Below are 17,249 nucleotides of genomic sequence, written 5' to 3' on the forward strand. Positions count from 1 at the left end.
ATGTTATTATCTTTTTCCACAAGGGAGGCAGTCTAATGACGAACACCGGCCTCCATGGGACCTTTCTGAGCATCAGTGTCTCATCTACAGAGTGGGATAAAACCATCAGGGCAATGACGGAAATAAAGAGAAAAGCCACAGAACACGGGGTGTTTCGTTAATGCTAGTCTACTTGGATCGGAATATTATTTGAGAGGAGGAGGAAAACCCATTTTCTCTTCCCATATTGGATGATGTGACCCCTGCAGTTTTATGAACAAGGCCTTAAAGAAGGCATTGACACACTTTTTCTGCCAAGAGCCAGATAGTAAAAATGTTTTCGGCTTTTCGGGGCAAAGGGTCTCAGGGGCAGCCACTCAACTCTTTCTGCGGTGGTAGCAGAAAGCAGACACAGACAGTGTATAAATGGACCTGCTGTGTTCTAATCAAACCTTTAAAGCAGGAAGTGGCTTTATTTGGCCCTCGGGCTGTAGTTTGACAACCACTGCTTTACAGAAACATCAAACAGATTCTAGATTGGGATTGACATATATACACTAATATGTATAAAATGGATAACTAATAAGAACCTGCTGTATAAAAACATAAATAAAATAAAATTCATAAAAACCAAAACCAAAAACCGGACTCTACCACATCCCTAAATCCATTCAAGGACAATGGCTGGGTGGGGACGTCACCTTGCTCTTCCACCTTACGACCTAACTTCAGTGCTCTTCGGGCCCACGCCCCACACCTTGCTTAATGTTTTAGGCCCATTTCTGTGTGCCCTCTTGCCACGGTCACGTTAACAGCTGCACAGGTGGGTCAGCCACTTTGACCTTGCTCTTAGGAGAGAGTCTGAGCCATAGGACACCCATGGTTACTTATTCCTCACATGCCTACATTATTAGTTTCGTTCTTTTCCTGTTAGGAAGAACAACTTGGACTAGGTCTATAATAAAACAAGAATCATTACATTTAGCAGGCATCTCTAATGTTCAAATGAACATTATTGAATAATCTTATACCTTTGATATAAGGCCAGACTGAGGTTCGTTTTGAAGCCAGACAGATGGGTGATGACACCTGTTCTTAACTATTTTGGGGGCTGCAACTACATGTCTTGTGGTGAAAAACATGGAACGGTCAACTGAGTACCTTTCCAGCTGTGTAGGGAGATTCAGGGCTCCTTTCTGAGGATGATTTTGGCCTGATCTCAGGTGCCCTTACCTGCAGTGGGATAACCAGGTGGCTCTCCATTTAGGTGAGAAAAGAAAGCACACCTGATGTCTCAAACACAGAATGCATGCATCTGTCTTATCTCAGTGATACTACTTCGAGTATAAAATGAACATGAGTTCTTGAGGTGTTATCAGGATTAACTGTGATCCAAGAGCTCAGCTGGGAGAGATGAGAAGTGAGCCATCCTTGGGAACCTGCTTATTACTGATGCCTGTACGTCAGGGGTCCCCAAAGTAGGGCGAACAAGAAAACCCTTGTTGGGAGGAAGTAAATACTGCCATGGCTATTTATACTCCTTTTAATCTAAACAGACAGATTACATCTTACTAATGTTTAATACATGGATTTGGAGTAGCAGGCATGTGTATTATCATAAAATATATTGTGTGCAAATATACAAACACTCGGTGTGTGTGCTGGAGGCCACTGTCTCTTGGGATGTTGGTTCCATGGGTTGGATGGGCCTGGGAATCCGTATTTCCACAATCAGCAGTAGGAAGTCTCCATTTAAAAACCTCCCTGGCCATCTAGAGGTGCTGATAAATGAGCAGGGTCCTGCAGAGGCTCGGTTCGTCAAGAGTCAGGCTTCGATGTTGTGTAATTGTATTTACAGAGGGTGACGTGTGAGTGGCTACTCAGCTATCTTCTCCATCTGTGTACACACACACACACACACACACACACACGTGCACAAATACAGCATTCTTATTTCTGTACAATCAGCCTGGAAGTACTGCCCTCTAGTTTACCCAGACTCTGCTATATGTGAATTCCAATGGGTCTCAGAACCCAGACCCAGTGCTGGGCTCGCTGTATGTCTAGCGCTCACTTGAGAAGCTCGTGGAAAACATTCCAGAGGTTTACTGCAGTAGAGTTAGCTGGTCAGAGCAGGACACTAAATAATCCACATGCGTCTGTTGATAGGGAAACACTGTGCCTAATTCCTATGATGGGACGGGATGGGATGCTCTTGAGCAGTTAAAGTGAATGAACCAGAGCAGAGGTACCTGGCTGGTGCACCATAGTGTGTTTATATGGCTCTCGAATTAAGAAGAGTTTCACACTTTTAAAGGTAGTAAGACGCAGATGACAGAAACAAAAAAGCCATAAAAAAGAATATGTGACAGAGCCCTGATGTGGCCCAAAGAGCCCAAAATATTTGCCACCTGACCCTTGATGAAAAAAGTTTGCCGACCCCTGAACCAGAGCAACATAGATGGAGCTTGGAAGTGTAATGTGGAGAGGAAGAAAAGCGAGCTGCAGAACATCAGGCTCAATATAATATGGATTAGATCAAGTCTGACAAACTGCACAAAGTAGAACTATATTTGGGGTGTGTGTGTGTGTGTGTGTGTGTGTGTGTGTGTGTGTAGTAACAGTATAAAACAACGTACACACACACTCTAGCTCATGATAGCTATTGTCTCTGGGGAGAGAGAACAGGAAATGAAACTAGGGAGAGGAACACAGGGGATTTCAGCTTCATCTGTAATATTTTATATCTTGAAGAAAAAGGAAGAAGAAAGGAAGGAAGGAAGGAAGGAAGGAAGGAGAAAGAAAGAAAGAGAGAGAAAAAGAAAAAGAAAGAGAATATAAGAATGAGAGAGAGAGGAATATATATTTCTTCCCTCCCTCCCTCCCTCCCTTCCTTTCTGCCCCCCTCCCTTGCTCCACCCATCCACCCATCCACCCATCCACCCATCCATCCAATGAGACACTCCTCACTGTAAGGTCTCCTCTTTAGTTCTACGCCCAGGGCTCTGGCTCAGCACAGCTATAAGTGTCTGACGTTGGAATGTGTGATTTCCTGTTGACTCCACTCACCACTGTCACCAGGATACAATAACTTTTATTCTTTATTTTCTAATCATCAATTTCTCAACCTCCTAATTCACAACAACACAAATAACCTTCTCAAAATGTAAATACTGAGGCCCCAAAGGCTTTTGAATGGCATTAGCTATATGTGAATAATTTCTAAGGTTGAAATTGGACTAGTATGCCATAAATAGGAAATATCTGACACACGTATCTATTCATTTCATACTCACATCTATATTACTCCGCATAATAATTCATTTGTTTAAAATGATGCTTCATTATGTCATAGTCATGACTGACTACTGGTCAGTAAAAAAAATGTGTGAGTTATGCATTCATCTCTTTTCCTATGGCATCAACCTCTCTCCATGCATCTCATGACTCTTCTTAAAAAGGCATGGAATCTCCTTTAACCTCACTAAAGATAATTCCACACAATGCAGAGAGAAACAGGGCCCTAGTAGACCAGTTAAGCAATCTGGGCACATTTGTATGAGCTCAAGTTCAGGGGCATCTGCAGGAAGTTTCTTACCACCTGCTCTGTAGGACAGCCTTGGGTGCCTTTGCACTGTTCCTCACATTACTGGGCAGGGGGATGTGAAGGTGCCTTTCACCATTAGTCAGAGAACTTTTACAGGTAACACTCTGTTACACTGACATAAACTAAACATGAATGTTTCCTCTGGGATAAATTTTTTGGGAAGGATATATGGAAAAACAATAGCTTTGGTGAAGTTATGTTTTTGTACTGTGCATGCACTGGAGTTTGGTCAACTTACGAGCTAAGCTGAAGAAAGACAGGAGCAGGACTGCGGTTGTGCTGAAGTGCGGCGCCCCTGCCGTGTTGCAGTCCACTTTGGAATTCTTGCAGGAACACACTTGTACCCTGAGGTCTGTGATGTTCGTCATGGGTGGTTTCCCTGAATCTGTCACCATGATGGGCAGGTGGTAATTTGCTTTGTTCAGATTTTGAAGAAGGCTTACCAGGGCGTGCGTATCTATGAAGACAAAGGGAGGCCTTCATGAGAGAGGGCTGGACCTTTCCAAATCAAAGAGTGGAGTTTCGGCCACTAAACCCACACAAAACAGGCAGTTTATTCATTTAACTGGAAGAGTGCTTAAATATAAATCCATTAACATCAAATAAAAATAAAGATTCACTTCTTTAGCTGCAGAAGTCGCATCTCAAGTTTCTGGCAACCACACATGGCTGGTGGCCACCATACCAGGAAGTGCCAGATGAAACACTCCCAGCATCGAGGAGTTCTATGGTTCAGGGCTACTGTAATCAATTTCAAGAGGACCCACTTTTGTGAAGATGACTGAGTACCAAGAACTCCTCCCTGAAAATTTATTATACTGATAAAGCCATCTTCACAAAGATCCCATGCAACATTTAGAAGAAATAATGTAAAAACCCATGCTCGAATTGTCACATTGTACATCTTAAATATATACAATTTTTATTTGTCAATTAAAGGTCATTAAAGCTGGGAAAAAAAGAAAAAAAAAGAAATTGTCAGCTTAGAGCATTTTTACATAAGAATACAAATTCAAATAATCAAAATACATTTTTGGAACAATAACAAAAATCCACTCACTTTTTTTAAAAATTTATTTTTTATACAGCAGGTTCTTATTAGTTATCTATTTTATTCATATTAGTGTATTTATGTCGATCCCAATCTCCCAATTCATCCCACCACCACCACCACCCCTGCCACTTTCCCCCGTTGGTGTCCATACGTTTGTTCTCTACATCTGTGTCTCTATTTCTGTCCTGCAAACCGGTTCACCTGTACCATTTTTCTAGGTTCCACATACATGCGTTAATATACGACATTTGTTTTTCTCTTTCTGACTTACTTCACTCTGTATGACAGTCTCTATGTCCATCCACGTCTCTACAAATGACCCAATTTCGTTCCTTTTTATGGCTGAGTAATATTCCATTTTATATATGTATCACATCTTCTTTATCCATTCGTCTGTCGATGAGCATTTAGGTTGCTTCCATGTCCTGGCTATTGTAAATAGTGCTGCAATGAACATTGGGGTACATGTGTCTTTTTGAATTATGGTTTTCTCTGGGTATATGCCCAGTAGTGGGATTGCTAGATCATATGGTAGCTCTATTTTTAGTTTTTTTTTTTTTTTTTTTTTTGGCGGTACACGGGCCTCTCACTGTTGTGGCCTCTCCCGTTGCGGAGCACAGGCTCCGGACGCGCAGGCTCAACGGCCATGGCCCACGGGCCCAGCCGCTCTGCGGCACGTGGGATCCTCCCGGACCGGGGCACGAACCCGTGTCCCCTGCATCGGCAGGCGGACTCTCAACCACTGCGCCACCAGGGAAGCCCCTATTTTTAGTTTTTTAAGGAACCTCCATGCTGTTCTCCATAGTGGCTGTATCAATTTACATTCCCACCAACAGTGCAAGAGGGTTCCCTTTTCTTCACACCCTCTCCAGCGTTTGTTGTTTGTAGATTTTCTGATGAGGCCCATTCTAACCGGTGTGAGGTGATACCTCACTGTAGTTCTGAAAAATCCACTTACTCTTAATGTGGGTAGGTCCCCACGTGTTGCTATGGGGATGGGTTCTATAGTGTAGTCTCTATCAGGCCTCAGCCTGCACCCCTAGGTTTGGGTGGGAATCCATAGCCCAGTGCACAACTTGGAGACTGGCTCTTTAAGTCCACGTTTGGTGGGACTATCTGCAGTTACCCAGGCCACTGGGCAAGCACTCAAAAGTGGCCACCCCACCTGGCACTGTTTTTGGCCTCGGGTTATTTGCTTTTCAATCACTCAGATGACTACGGATTTTTTTTTTAATAAATAAATAAATTTATTTATTTATTTATTTATTTTGGCTGCGTCAGGTCTTCATTGCTGCACACGGGCTTTCTCTAATCGTGTTGACTGGGGGCTACTCTTCGTTGTGGTGCGTGGGCTTCTCATTGTGGTGGCTTCTCTTGTTGCAGAGCATGGGCTCTAGGCACGCCGGCTTCAGTGGTTGTGCCATGCGGGCTCACTAGTTGTGGGTCGCGGGCTCTAGAGCGCAGGCTCAGTAGTTGTGGCACACAGGCTTAGTTGCTCCGTGGCATGTGAGATCTTCCTGGACCAGGGCTCGAACCTGTGTTCCCTGCATTGGCAGGCGGATTCTTTTTTTTTTTTTAATTTATTTATTTTATTTATTTATTTTTGGCTGTGTTGAGTCTTTGTTGTTACACGTTGGCTTAGTTGTGTCGAGCGGGGTCTCCTCTTCATTGTGGTGCGTGGGCTTCTCATTGCAGTGGTTTCTCTTGTTGCAGAGCACAGGCTCTAGGCACACAGGCTTCAGTAGTTGCGGCACGTGGGCTCAGTAGTTGTGTCTTGCGGGCTCTAGAGCGCAGGCTTAGTTGTTGTGTCACACGGGCTTAGCTGCTCCGTGGCATGTGGGATCTTCCCAAACCAGGGCTTGAACCCGTGTCCCCTGCACTGGCAGGCGGATTCTTAACCACTGCACCACCAGGGAAGTCCCTTTTTTTTTTTTTTTTTCAACTGTTCCTTTCTGGGCATAAACAATGCTAAGTACTCAGAAAAAAATTCTGGGACAAGAAAAAGAATTGAGAAGGCATTTTAACTATTAAATAAAACCAGGAGGGAAAAGAGAGTGTGATGACCTGGAAACAAAAACAGCTGAAGTATTATCCTATCCAGAAGGCTACAGCAGCAGAAACAACCAATGTGGATGATTACCCCAGTGAAATGGCAGGTTAACACGAGGAACATTCTCTGATCTCCCGCAAGGAGAGGAGAAACGCTTAAATGAGAAAGTTCCAGCTGGAAAGAACTGGGGATGATTATTCAAATGAGCTACAGTCACAAAAACTAGCAAATAAAACACTAACCCCTCAAACAAGAGAAGGGCTGTTTTAATTAAAAAGAATCAGTGTAACAAAATTCATTCTTTAAACAGCAATAAAATAGACAAACAGGCAAAGAGAATCAATGACAAGAGAAAGACACCAATCAAATGAGATATGAGATAAGGCCATAACAATACATGTGACATTTTTTAATAGAAAATTTCATGTACGACTGTACAATACATTTTCAAAACTTCATGAAATGGGTAATTCCCCATCCCTCTCAAAAACTGTACTGCTGAAGTAAGATCAGGGAGCCCAGCCCTGACTGGGTCGATCGCAGGATAAATTCGCTATTGATGGCAAAGTGCATATAATGTGTGAGTTCCGGTTTGGGGCTTTATTGTGAGGCAAGGTGATCTTAGTAGCGAGTTCACATTTGCCATGGGGAGGGGGGTGGAGGGGGGGTTGTGATACAGGGATACTTGTTAATTCAGTACATTGATATTTCAGTCTTAATAAGGCAGATGATAAAGTTTTCAATTTAAATTTTTAAATTCCACCTGTCCATGTGCAGGGACTGGTAGAAAGGGACATTGTTTGCAAGTTTCATAAATGAGGGACAGGACAGATGGGAGAAGATATCAAAGTCGAAAGTCAAAGTCAAGGTCATTTTAGAAAGTCAATTCTGAGATCTGCAGCATAAAATGGAAGTTGGAGGATTAGAGGTTAAGACTTTCTGAAGATTCTCATACTGGTGCTTCTTAGGAAAGCAAGCATAGCATGGAAAATCTCTGCAAAGTGCTGGTGAAAATTAAGGTAGTTAAGGTAAACACAGAGGAGAGGCAGCTGAGCCAAGACCCCTGGCTTTTGAAGGCTGAAGACTGGGTGGGTGTGGAGTGTACAGTATGGGCTGTGTAGTATACAGGGTACAGCATAGAAAAGAGAGGAAGCGAAAGAGAAAACTTTCATGTTTGCATTTCTAAGGAACAGATATTCAATATTTTTACAAATCATATACAGGTGCTGGTAGGAAAACTGTCAGTATTTGTGATGTGTGAATAGCTTGAAACAAACCATGTGAGGAAACCCGAGAGCATAGAGGAGGCACAGGCTGGGAACAGAAACCACGCCAGGGAAACTAGGCTTCAAAGCTTAAGGGTACCTACAGAATGTTAGGAGGACTTACTGTTGATCTTGGAGATCTTCCAGACTTTATCAGGAACAGTTGGTTTATGGATTTCAAATTTGAAAGGATCTGTATTTGGGTGGAGATCCTTATCTGAAGCTCCCAAAATGACTACGCTGAGGTTTTTGGCGTCATCACAGACCTCCGCTACCGTGGGGTAAATGAAGGGCGCGTTGTCATTCACGTCTTCCAGAGTTATCAGCAAAGTCCCAGTGCCAGTAGCGGGAGGGTTGCCTACAGAGAAAGGGGGGAGATGTTAGCACACAACCGGTACAATGCAGGAGTCGCTGTCCACAGTACCTTTTCCCAACATGCCAGATGCCTTTACTGTTGTCACCAGGTTTCAAACAGGACGAACAGGGATAGCTTCCATCTTTGTATAAAGTTCAGTGGTTTAAAAAGCTTTTTTGTATGATCTCTAGGTCCATCCACGTTGCTGCGAATGGCATTATTCCACTCTTTTTTTATGGCTGAATAATAGTCCATTGCATCTATATACCACATCTTCTTTATCCATTCATCTGGTTTTTTTTCGATTTTTTTTTTTAAATTTAAAATTCTGACTCTAAGCCTATTGAGTAAAAACAGTTGAGTGGCATGGATTTCTCTTTCTAACAGGAGGATGCACTGATGGATGCAGCACAAAAGAGCAAGACTTAAAGGTTCAAGATCAAATGGTTTTGGTGGGGGGTGGGGGGTGGGCGGTAGGGGAGAGGGGCACAGATATGAAGAAACCTGTTTGAGACATATGCCTTTAGCGAGAGAGAAAAGAGATTTGATCTTTTTTTTTGTTGATGCCTATATGTGATATCATGACCGTTTTTTCCCAGTTATTAATTTCTAGAGGCCTATACCCATAGTGGGAGACAGTACTTTCCTACATTGTCATAGTAACTGGAGTCTGACATCAATTCATTAGGTTTTGGATAATTATGGGTTACTGAAGCAAAGTGGAAAGTATCCTGCATGCATATATTCACTTCTAAGTGAAACTTAATATTATTTGGATACAATATTAAAAAGTAAAAACTGATGTTTTCCCCCTGATATCCATTCATCTGTTGAGGGACACTTAGGTTGCTTCCATGTCTTGGCTATTGTAAATAGCGCTGCTATGAACATAGGGGTGCATGTATTTTTTTGAATTATAGTCTTCTCCAGATATATGCCCAGGAGTGGGATTGCACTTAGATTATCATACTAAGTCATCTATTTTACATTTGGTAGTGTATATACGTCCATGCCACTCTCTCACTTCATCCCGGCTTCCCTTTCCCACCCCACCATGTCCTCAAGTCCATTCTCTACATCTGCGTTTTTATTCCTGTCCGGCCCCTAGATTCATAAGAACCTTTTTTTTTTTTCAGATGCCATATATATGTGTTAGCATACGGTATTTGTTTTTCTGTTTCTGACTTACTTCACTCTGTATGACAGACTCTAGGTCCATCCACCTCACTACAAATAACTCAATTTCATTTCTTTTGATGGCTGAGTAATATTCCATTGTATATATGTGTCACATCATCTTTATCCATTCATCTGTCGATGGACACGTAAGTTGCTTCCATGTCCTGGCTATTGTAAATAGTGCTGCAATAAACACTGGGGTGCATGTGACTTTTTGAATTATGGTTTTCTCAGGGTATATGCCCAGTAGTGGGATTGCTGGGTCATATGGTAGTTCTATTTTTAGTTTTTTAAGGAACCTCCATGCTGTTCTCCATAGTGGCTGTATCAGTTTACATTCGCACCAGCAGTGCAAGAGGGTTCCCTTTTCTCCACACCCTCTCCAGCATTTTTTGTTTGTAGATTTTTTGATGATGGTCATTTTGACTGGTGTGAGGTGACACCTCACTGTGGTTTTGATTTGCATTTCTCTAATGATTAGTGACGTTGAGCATCCTTTCATGTGTTTGTTGGCAATCTGTATGTCTTCTTTGGAGAAATGTCTATTTAGGTCCTCTGCCCATTTCTGGATTGGGTTGTTCGTTTTTTTGATATTGACTGGTGACTTATTTGGGAGTGATTTCCATTAGTGGGGAAGAAACAAGCTTGAAGGAAGCTGATCAGTGGTTCATGAAGCATGAGAACAGATACTCTTAAAAGTTTTTTTTAATTTTAATTTTTAATTGAAGTGTAGTTGATTTACAATGTTGTATTAATTTCTGCTGTACAGCAAAGTGATTAAGTTATACATATGTATACATTCTCTTTCATATTCTTTTCCATTGTGGTTTCTCACAGGATTTTGAATATGGTTCCCTGTGCTCTACAGTAGGACCTTGTTGTCGATCCATTCTGTATAGTTTGCATCTGCTCATCCCAAACTCCCACTCCTTCTCTTCCCCACCCCCCCACCCCTGGCAACCATAAGCCTGTTCTCTATGTCTCTGCATCTGGGGAACAGATACTCTTTAGTGGGGCTGGTGGAAATTTAAATAGATTAACACCCAAAGACAGTTCTAGAGTAAACATTCAAATAAGTATCTGCTAAAATAGGAACACAAATGTAATTAATCATCAGAAGGATGGCTGCTTCTAATGGTGGCAGACCATCAACTTTTGTTAGCGCAAGAACTCAAAGGAAATGCGTAATTACTTTGAAGTTGGTTTTTCACTGTCAGCTTTAGTAATTTGGTTGAATTTCTTTACTGAAAAAATATTTTTCTCTTTTTATGGAACTAATTGAGTATCTCAGAGGAATCCATTATAATTTTTTCACTCTGAATATAATATGAAGTCATTTGGTACAATGGATGAGAAGGCATTATGAGTATTTGAAATATGGTCATAAGAATTGGCCTTTCGTGAACTTAATTATACTACTGTCTTCAGTTCCCCATGTGTTGTTCCCAGGCCAGGCTGGTGATGTCTTTTTCTGAAGTCAAGTAAAATGAGCTTGTTTTTCTTTTGTTGAGAAGGTAAAGACTTGATTCTCAAAATCCTCAGGGAAAGTCTCTCCCAGTTTATATGCACAGGATGGAAAAAAAAATCACCATCCAAAATGAAATGTGATTCAATATGTAATGGTTCCTCACGAGCCCTTTGGCTCCAATAGTTCCAGAGGCCCAGGAAATACTGGAGCTTCTAGGTATTCCCTAGCACTCAGCAAAAGTCCCACGGCCCTCCTCTCCCCCTTTCCACCAGCAACCCCAAGCTCCCAAGGGCCCACTCCTAGCTCCCAAGGGATATGGAGCTAGACCTGCACTTGCTCCTCCGGGCAGCTCCTCAGAGGAACCCAGGGCCACATTCTCGGAGGACACATTAAGGCTCAGAGAAAGTCCCACCTCGCAACCTGTGGAGGGATTGCTTGTCTCTGCAAGGGCTTCTGTCTTTATAGTGTCAGGAGAGGGAAGGGTCCCGAGAGATGAACCACTCCTGTCAGTGGGTCTTAAATTGAATGGAAGGTGGGTTCCCCTTTGGGAATCTGATGAAGCTCATGGTCCTGCTTCCAGGGAAACGCACGTCCATTCATACTACTGAGGGGTCCGCAGTCACTGGGAGTACTGGAAGTGCAGCCTGGGCTCTGAGCATGTTCAGAGCTGCTGATCTAAAACACCCTGGTTTTAGTTGTTGTGAGGCTGAGGTCAGAGAGTTTGAGGACGGGCTCAGATAAACTCCGTGAGCCTCAGGCCTCCTTCTCTAGAGCAAGGGTTAACCTTCGCTTTCTATGTCTGAACTTGCACTGTGTAGCTTGATTCTTACAGGCTCTCATTTCAACCATGAAAGCAAACTAAAATTCCTAAACCATGATTTGGGTTATTATTATTTTTTGTATCTTTTTCTTATGAGCTACTTTTTATTGTGGTTTTATATATATATATATATATATATATATAAAATTTGCCATTTTAACCATTTAAAAAATTAACTAACTAATTTATTTTTGGTTGCACTGGGTCTTCTCTAGTTGCAGCAAGCGGGGGCTACTCTTCGTTGCGGTGCGCGGGCTTCTCGTTGCGGTGGCTTCTCTTGTTGTGGAGCACGGGCTCTAGGTACGTGGGCTCAGTAGTTGTGGCTCACAGGCTCTAGAGCACAAGCTCAGTAGTTGTGGTACACGGGCTTAGTTGCTCCGTGGCATGTGGGATCTTCCCAGACCAGGGCTCGAACCCGTGTTCCCTGCATTGGCAGGCGGATTCTTAACCACTGTGCCACCAGGGAAGTCCCCATTTTGACCATTTTTAAGTGTACAGTTCAATGGCATTGAGTACATCCCCACTGTGCAACCATCACCACTATCCATCTTGAGAACTTTTTCATCTTCCCCACCTGGAACTCTGCCCCCGTTAAACGACAAGTCTCTCTTCCTCCCCACAGCCTTCAAATCTTCGTGGGTCATTCATCTTGTTGCAAGCTTTCACGCTGCCAAACAATGGCTTGACATGGGTGAAACGGTCACCATTTTCTTTCCTGGATCTGAATGAGTGAGTCTGTCCCATCAAGAGGACTGTGCCTTGAAGACCACAGAGATGCTCTGACGTCGTGAAGTTGTGCTCTGGACCACTGCTTGCTCCCATTTCTGGATTCGTCGTTCCCACTCGGCACTGACAGCTTGTAATACCTCACACATTGATCAAAACAGGAACAAATTGATCCTGCCGCTTGATTTTGAACCAAGACAATTTAACTTGTACTTCTCCACTGTGGTGGTGGTAACTTCCTCATGAGACGGTCGAGTTGGTATCCTGTGCTCAGTGCCAGCTGTCCCGGCCAAACCCTCAGTCTGGTTGGTTCAGCATTTGATGCTTGGACCTCTGTGTTCTAGGTTTATTTGGGGGCAGAGCTGTGCGTTTTCTAAGAGAAGGAGGATCATGTAACTAATGAAAGTGAGCATTTATGGAGAGAAGTTGAACCCCTCCTGTTAATCAGAGTAAGAAAAGTTCAAGCAAACCAGAGAGGTTGCTGTTTTGAGCCCGTGGGGTTCTACCTTCCAATTTTCCGTCATTTTTTCAGAAGAGGAAACTGGGGCTCAGAAGGATTAAGTAACTTGTCCAAGGCTCTGTAGCATTGGTGGTGTGTCACCTGTTTGAGGGCTGTGGCCTGTAAGACACAGTGTTCCCATGCCATGCACACTTTGGGAGCTCTAGCAAGGGAGTGGAATGACTGGTGATTGTAGCACAGCCCACCATCTGCGCCAGACTCATCTGTGGAGCTCAAAGTTTAGGTATTTTGCTGCTTGTGGCTGGCATCAAATCAAGTATTGTTAGAAAGGGTAAAAAACAATCTCTGTGCTTTCGTTACTTAAGCGACCAACAATACATTGCTTTTTGTGGAAGGTGGGCGGAGCTAAGGCCTGTACCCAAGGAAACATGTCACACGTGGGTCTCCTGGCACTGCTTTGATGCTGTGGGTGGATGTAATGAGAAGCAGGGCCAGTTTTTTTTTGTTTGTTTGTTTTGTTTTTTAAAAAATTATGGGAATGTTATTTTATTCAGAACCCTGACCAAACAGGATTTCCACTTAGCCAAAAAAACACTGAAATTTTCTGATATGTTCCATTATTCAGAAGATATATATTTACATATATATATACACACACACACACACACATATATGATGTGCATGATATAACAGACAAAACCAGTGTGATTCTAATTAAAAGATATATATGATTAGGAATAAGATTAGAAAGAAATATATCAAAGCCTAAATAATGATTATCTCTCCAGGTAATTAACATTAAAATAATACTTTTCTCTTTTCAATCTCCTTTAATAATAACCATGATTACCATAATAATCAGAAACAGAAATGTAAACTCAAAAGCTATACAGGGATTTAAAAATATTTTTTTCCAATTCCCCTTTCTTTCCTCTAATTGTTTTTACAATTGACATTTGTATTGATATTTAGTAAATTGATATTGATATTTAGTAAATTGATATTTAGTAAATTCACAGAGTTCTGCAACTACTACCACCATCTAATTTTAGAACATTTCCATCACCCCAAAAAGAAACCTCGGGCCCATTTGTACTAACTCTTCATACCTACTTCCAGTACTAGACAACCACTAATCTACTTTCTTTTTCTATAGACGTGTGTTTTCTGGACATCTCTATAAATGGCATCATACAACATAGCCTCTTGTGTCCGGCCTTTTTCACTTAGCGTGATGTCTTTGAGGTTCATCCATGTTACAGCAAGAATCAGTACTTCACTCCTTTTTATACCTGGATAATATTCCATTCAGCTGATGGACCACATTTTGTTTATCCATTCACTAGCTAACGGACATTTGGGTTGTTTCTACTTTTTGTCTGTTATGAATAATGCTGCTATGAACATATGCATACAAGGGACCAGATTTTCACATGCTACAATGTCCCTAGACTAGTAAGATAAGACCCCAGTGCATCTCCTCAAGAGAGTCCCCTTAGAAGAATAGGGTCCCTGGTTTTTCCACATTTGGCTGGGCTGGCTTCGTATGCAGAGAAGGTTGAATCTCAGCAAGAACTTTCAGAAGCTAGCTCTGAGAAGTAAAGGAAGGTAGTAAATTTTTCTAGTCACTGGGCCTAGAGGCGTGTAGCATGTGTCTTACCTTGGGAATCGTGAATTTTGTATGGGGAATAGTGTGCACAGTGAGGTTGCCTGCTTGAAGAATAAAATGCAGGAAGAGAAAGTGAGAGGAGGGAAAGACAGGAAGCTCATTTCTAAGCTCCACGGGCTCTGAGCATCAGGACTGTTCTCTGTCATCATCCTATTATAATAGGTACCTGGTACCTACCTACCTGGTAGGTTTTTGTGAGTGTGTGTGGTGAAGGAAAATGCACTGTTTGTCATAAGTTGCCACACAAGGAGAATGGGTGGCTCACGCTCAAAAAGCCTACACTCCCCTGGTTGAGTTTTGAATTAATTTAGGTTGATTTGAAAAAGCTAAGGATGTGTTGCTCTTTCCATGCATGTAATCATATGTGTTTGTATTTCCATACGTTTCCTTCTATTCTGAGAAAGTGTCCTCCTTTCCCCCACCTAGGGCAGAAACAAGGGTGTGTATAGGATGGGGTCTGTGGAACTGGGGCTCAGAGTAGGGAGTCCACACCAGGAACAAGGAGGGAGACCTCAGCTGGGTGCCTCAGGAAAGCCTGAGGCCTAAACTCTGGGAGGGAAATCAGGAGGATGGGCCAATTCATGAGGAACCACAGTTCAGATGTGGCCCCTGACTGAAGGCTGGGCACCCCTGCTAGATTCTGAGGCTTGTCTGTCAGGGCAGAATGCTTGGGTGGGGCAAGCTACTCCCCCCAAGTTCCTTCCGCATTTCTGGGCATCTGTTGAACCTTAGCTAAGCAGCTGTGAGCAAATAAATGTCACACTTCTTATTTCATGTGAACAGGGCTCTAAGCTATCTTTACCTTTGCTCAGAAATGGGAGTGAACCAGGATTCTTCTCTGTATGGTCCCCCTTCGTATTGCTTAGTTCATCCCTGTGTTCTATTTACTATGGTTTGCAGGATCAGTATTTTACAGATTTTTAATTTTTTTTTGGCATGTACCCGGTAAGCCAAGAATCTCGTCGCATTTTAATTCATAAGCATTTTTATTGCTTTGTTAATAGAGATCTTACCAATCTCATTTTATATTTTGAAAACATTTAATAGTAAACCAACCAAAAACCTGGTAGAAAATAGATTTGCAAACTATGCCAGGTTTCCACGGGTGATACTCGATGTAGAGCTGAGGCAATTATTCACATAATTCAGACTCAAAAATTCTTTTGGAGGAGAAATAATCTGAAACCTGAACTGTTTAAAAAAAAAATTCCACCTTTTGGCTTTTTTTGTTTCCATTTTACGGACTTTAAAGAAAAGGCCAAAGTTGATTTGAAGGCCATGTTTAAACATGACAGTTTTATTTTATTCATTCAGCCAATAATTATTTATTGGGGCTCTGTCCTGTGTCTTACTGGATATGCACAAAAATCAACCATACAGGGTGCCTGTTCTTGAAATGTTAGCAGTGTGGCAGGAACAGATATGTAAACAGATGCAGGATAGCACATTTTTTTTTTTTTTTTTTTTTGAAGATAGCGCTTTAAGTGTGGGAAGAGACGTGAGGATAAAATGTCACGGGAGCTTGCGACATGGAATAATTAACTGTCTGGGGACAGTTCCAAAGGCTCCATGAAGATGTGGCTTAGAAGCGAGAATACTTTGTGGAGCTGGAGAAGGTTGTTCTAGACAGAGGGAATCGTGTGGCTATTTTGTGGGAATAAGTTTTCGTAGACTTTTAAGCAGGATGCTGGCTTTGATAAGAGCAGGGGATGCTGGAGGCAGGGAAAGGAGAGGGCTTGAGTGAGGAGAGAGGGCACAGGAGGACCAGCTGGGCGGCCAGTGCAGTAACGCGGACTGACGATGGGGGATGAGGTGAGGGCAGCCAGGGTGCAAGAGCAGAGGCTGGATTCAGGGGGCTGGATAGACAGTGAGAGCTGGGCTGGGAGCGATGGGGCAGGAGCCTCAGTGGGGATGGGGTTCCAGCTTGGGGACCGTGCAGGTGGTGATGCGATTACCCAAGCTGGGGAAGAGGGAATACCAAGGAGTACAAGCTAAGAGACCCCTCGGCAGGATGAACTGAGCTGGCGTAGATGGGCATTGCAGACGGTATTTTAATGCCCGAGTCAGCTTTTCTCCCCAATAACGTTTGAAAACATCATGTTTAAGATGGTTGATTTGGCTGGTCAGCATGGAAATGTCCTGCTGTCAGGGAGATGAAGGGTGGCTTAAGTCTCCCCACTCAGACAGAAGCTCCATGAATTGATACCCATGTCGAGGGCAGCATTTTCTGGTTAATTCTCTGATTTAGAGCCCTACTCCGAGTGGAGGGCTCTGCAGCCCGTCCCTGCTCTAGAAAAATGCTCAGACCACCACAAGGGTGGTCGTCAGATGGCATGTCATAGTTTGCTTCAGACACTGTTGATTCTGCAATGATAAGTTTAGAAAAATCAGTCCATAACTCAGCTCAAGTGGGTTGACTTAAATATTTAAGTTTTACAATATTAAAGTCCTTACAAAGCACCAGGAATTTTGCATTCCTGATTTCCCATCCTTGTAACAACTCAGCAGGGCAGGTGGCGTTATCCTCACTCTGCAGGTGGGGAAACAGGCTGAGAGGGCCTAAGTCTCATACTGATGGTGGCACAGTGAAGTTGGGGAGCTGGCCCATTCTGAGGGT

General features: G+C 42.8%; 1 protein-coding gene across 1 annotated transcript in view; it reads right to left on the reverse strand.

Moving 5' to 3' along the window:
* CDH13 (cadherin 13) overlaps positions 1–17,249 on the reverse strand; it is a 999,893-nt gene that overhangs the window by 4,541 nt on the left and 978,103 nt on the right. The window contains exons 12-13 of the mRNA XM_004280100.4: positions 8,080–8,313; positions 3,825–4,043 (exon numbers count right to left, since the gene is read on the reverse strand). Coding sequence (XP_004280148.1) covers positions 3,825–4,043; positions 8,080–8,313 — 453 coding nt within the window. The remainder of the gene's footprint in view (positions 1–3,824; positions 4,044–8,079; positions 8,314–17,249) is intronic.

The sequence above is a fragment of the Orcinus orca genome, chromosome 20 (assembly GCF_937001465.1).
Source record: "Orcinus orca chromosome 20, mOrcOrc1.1, whole genome shotgun sequence".
NCBI classification, from domain to species: Eukaryota; Metazoa; Chordata; class Mammalia; order Artiodactyla; family Delphinidae; genus Orcinus; species Orcinus orca.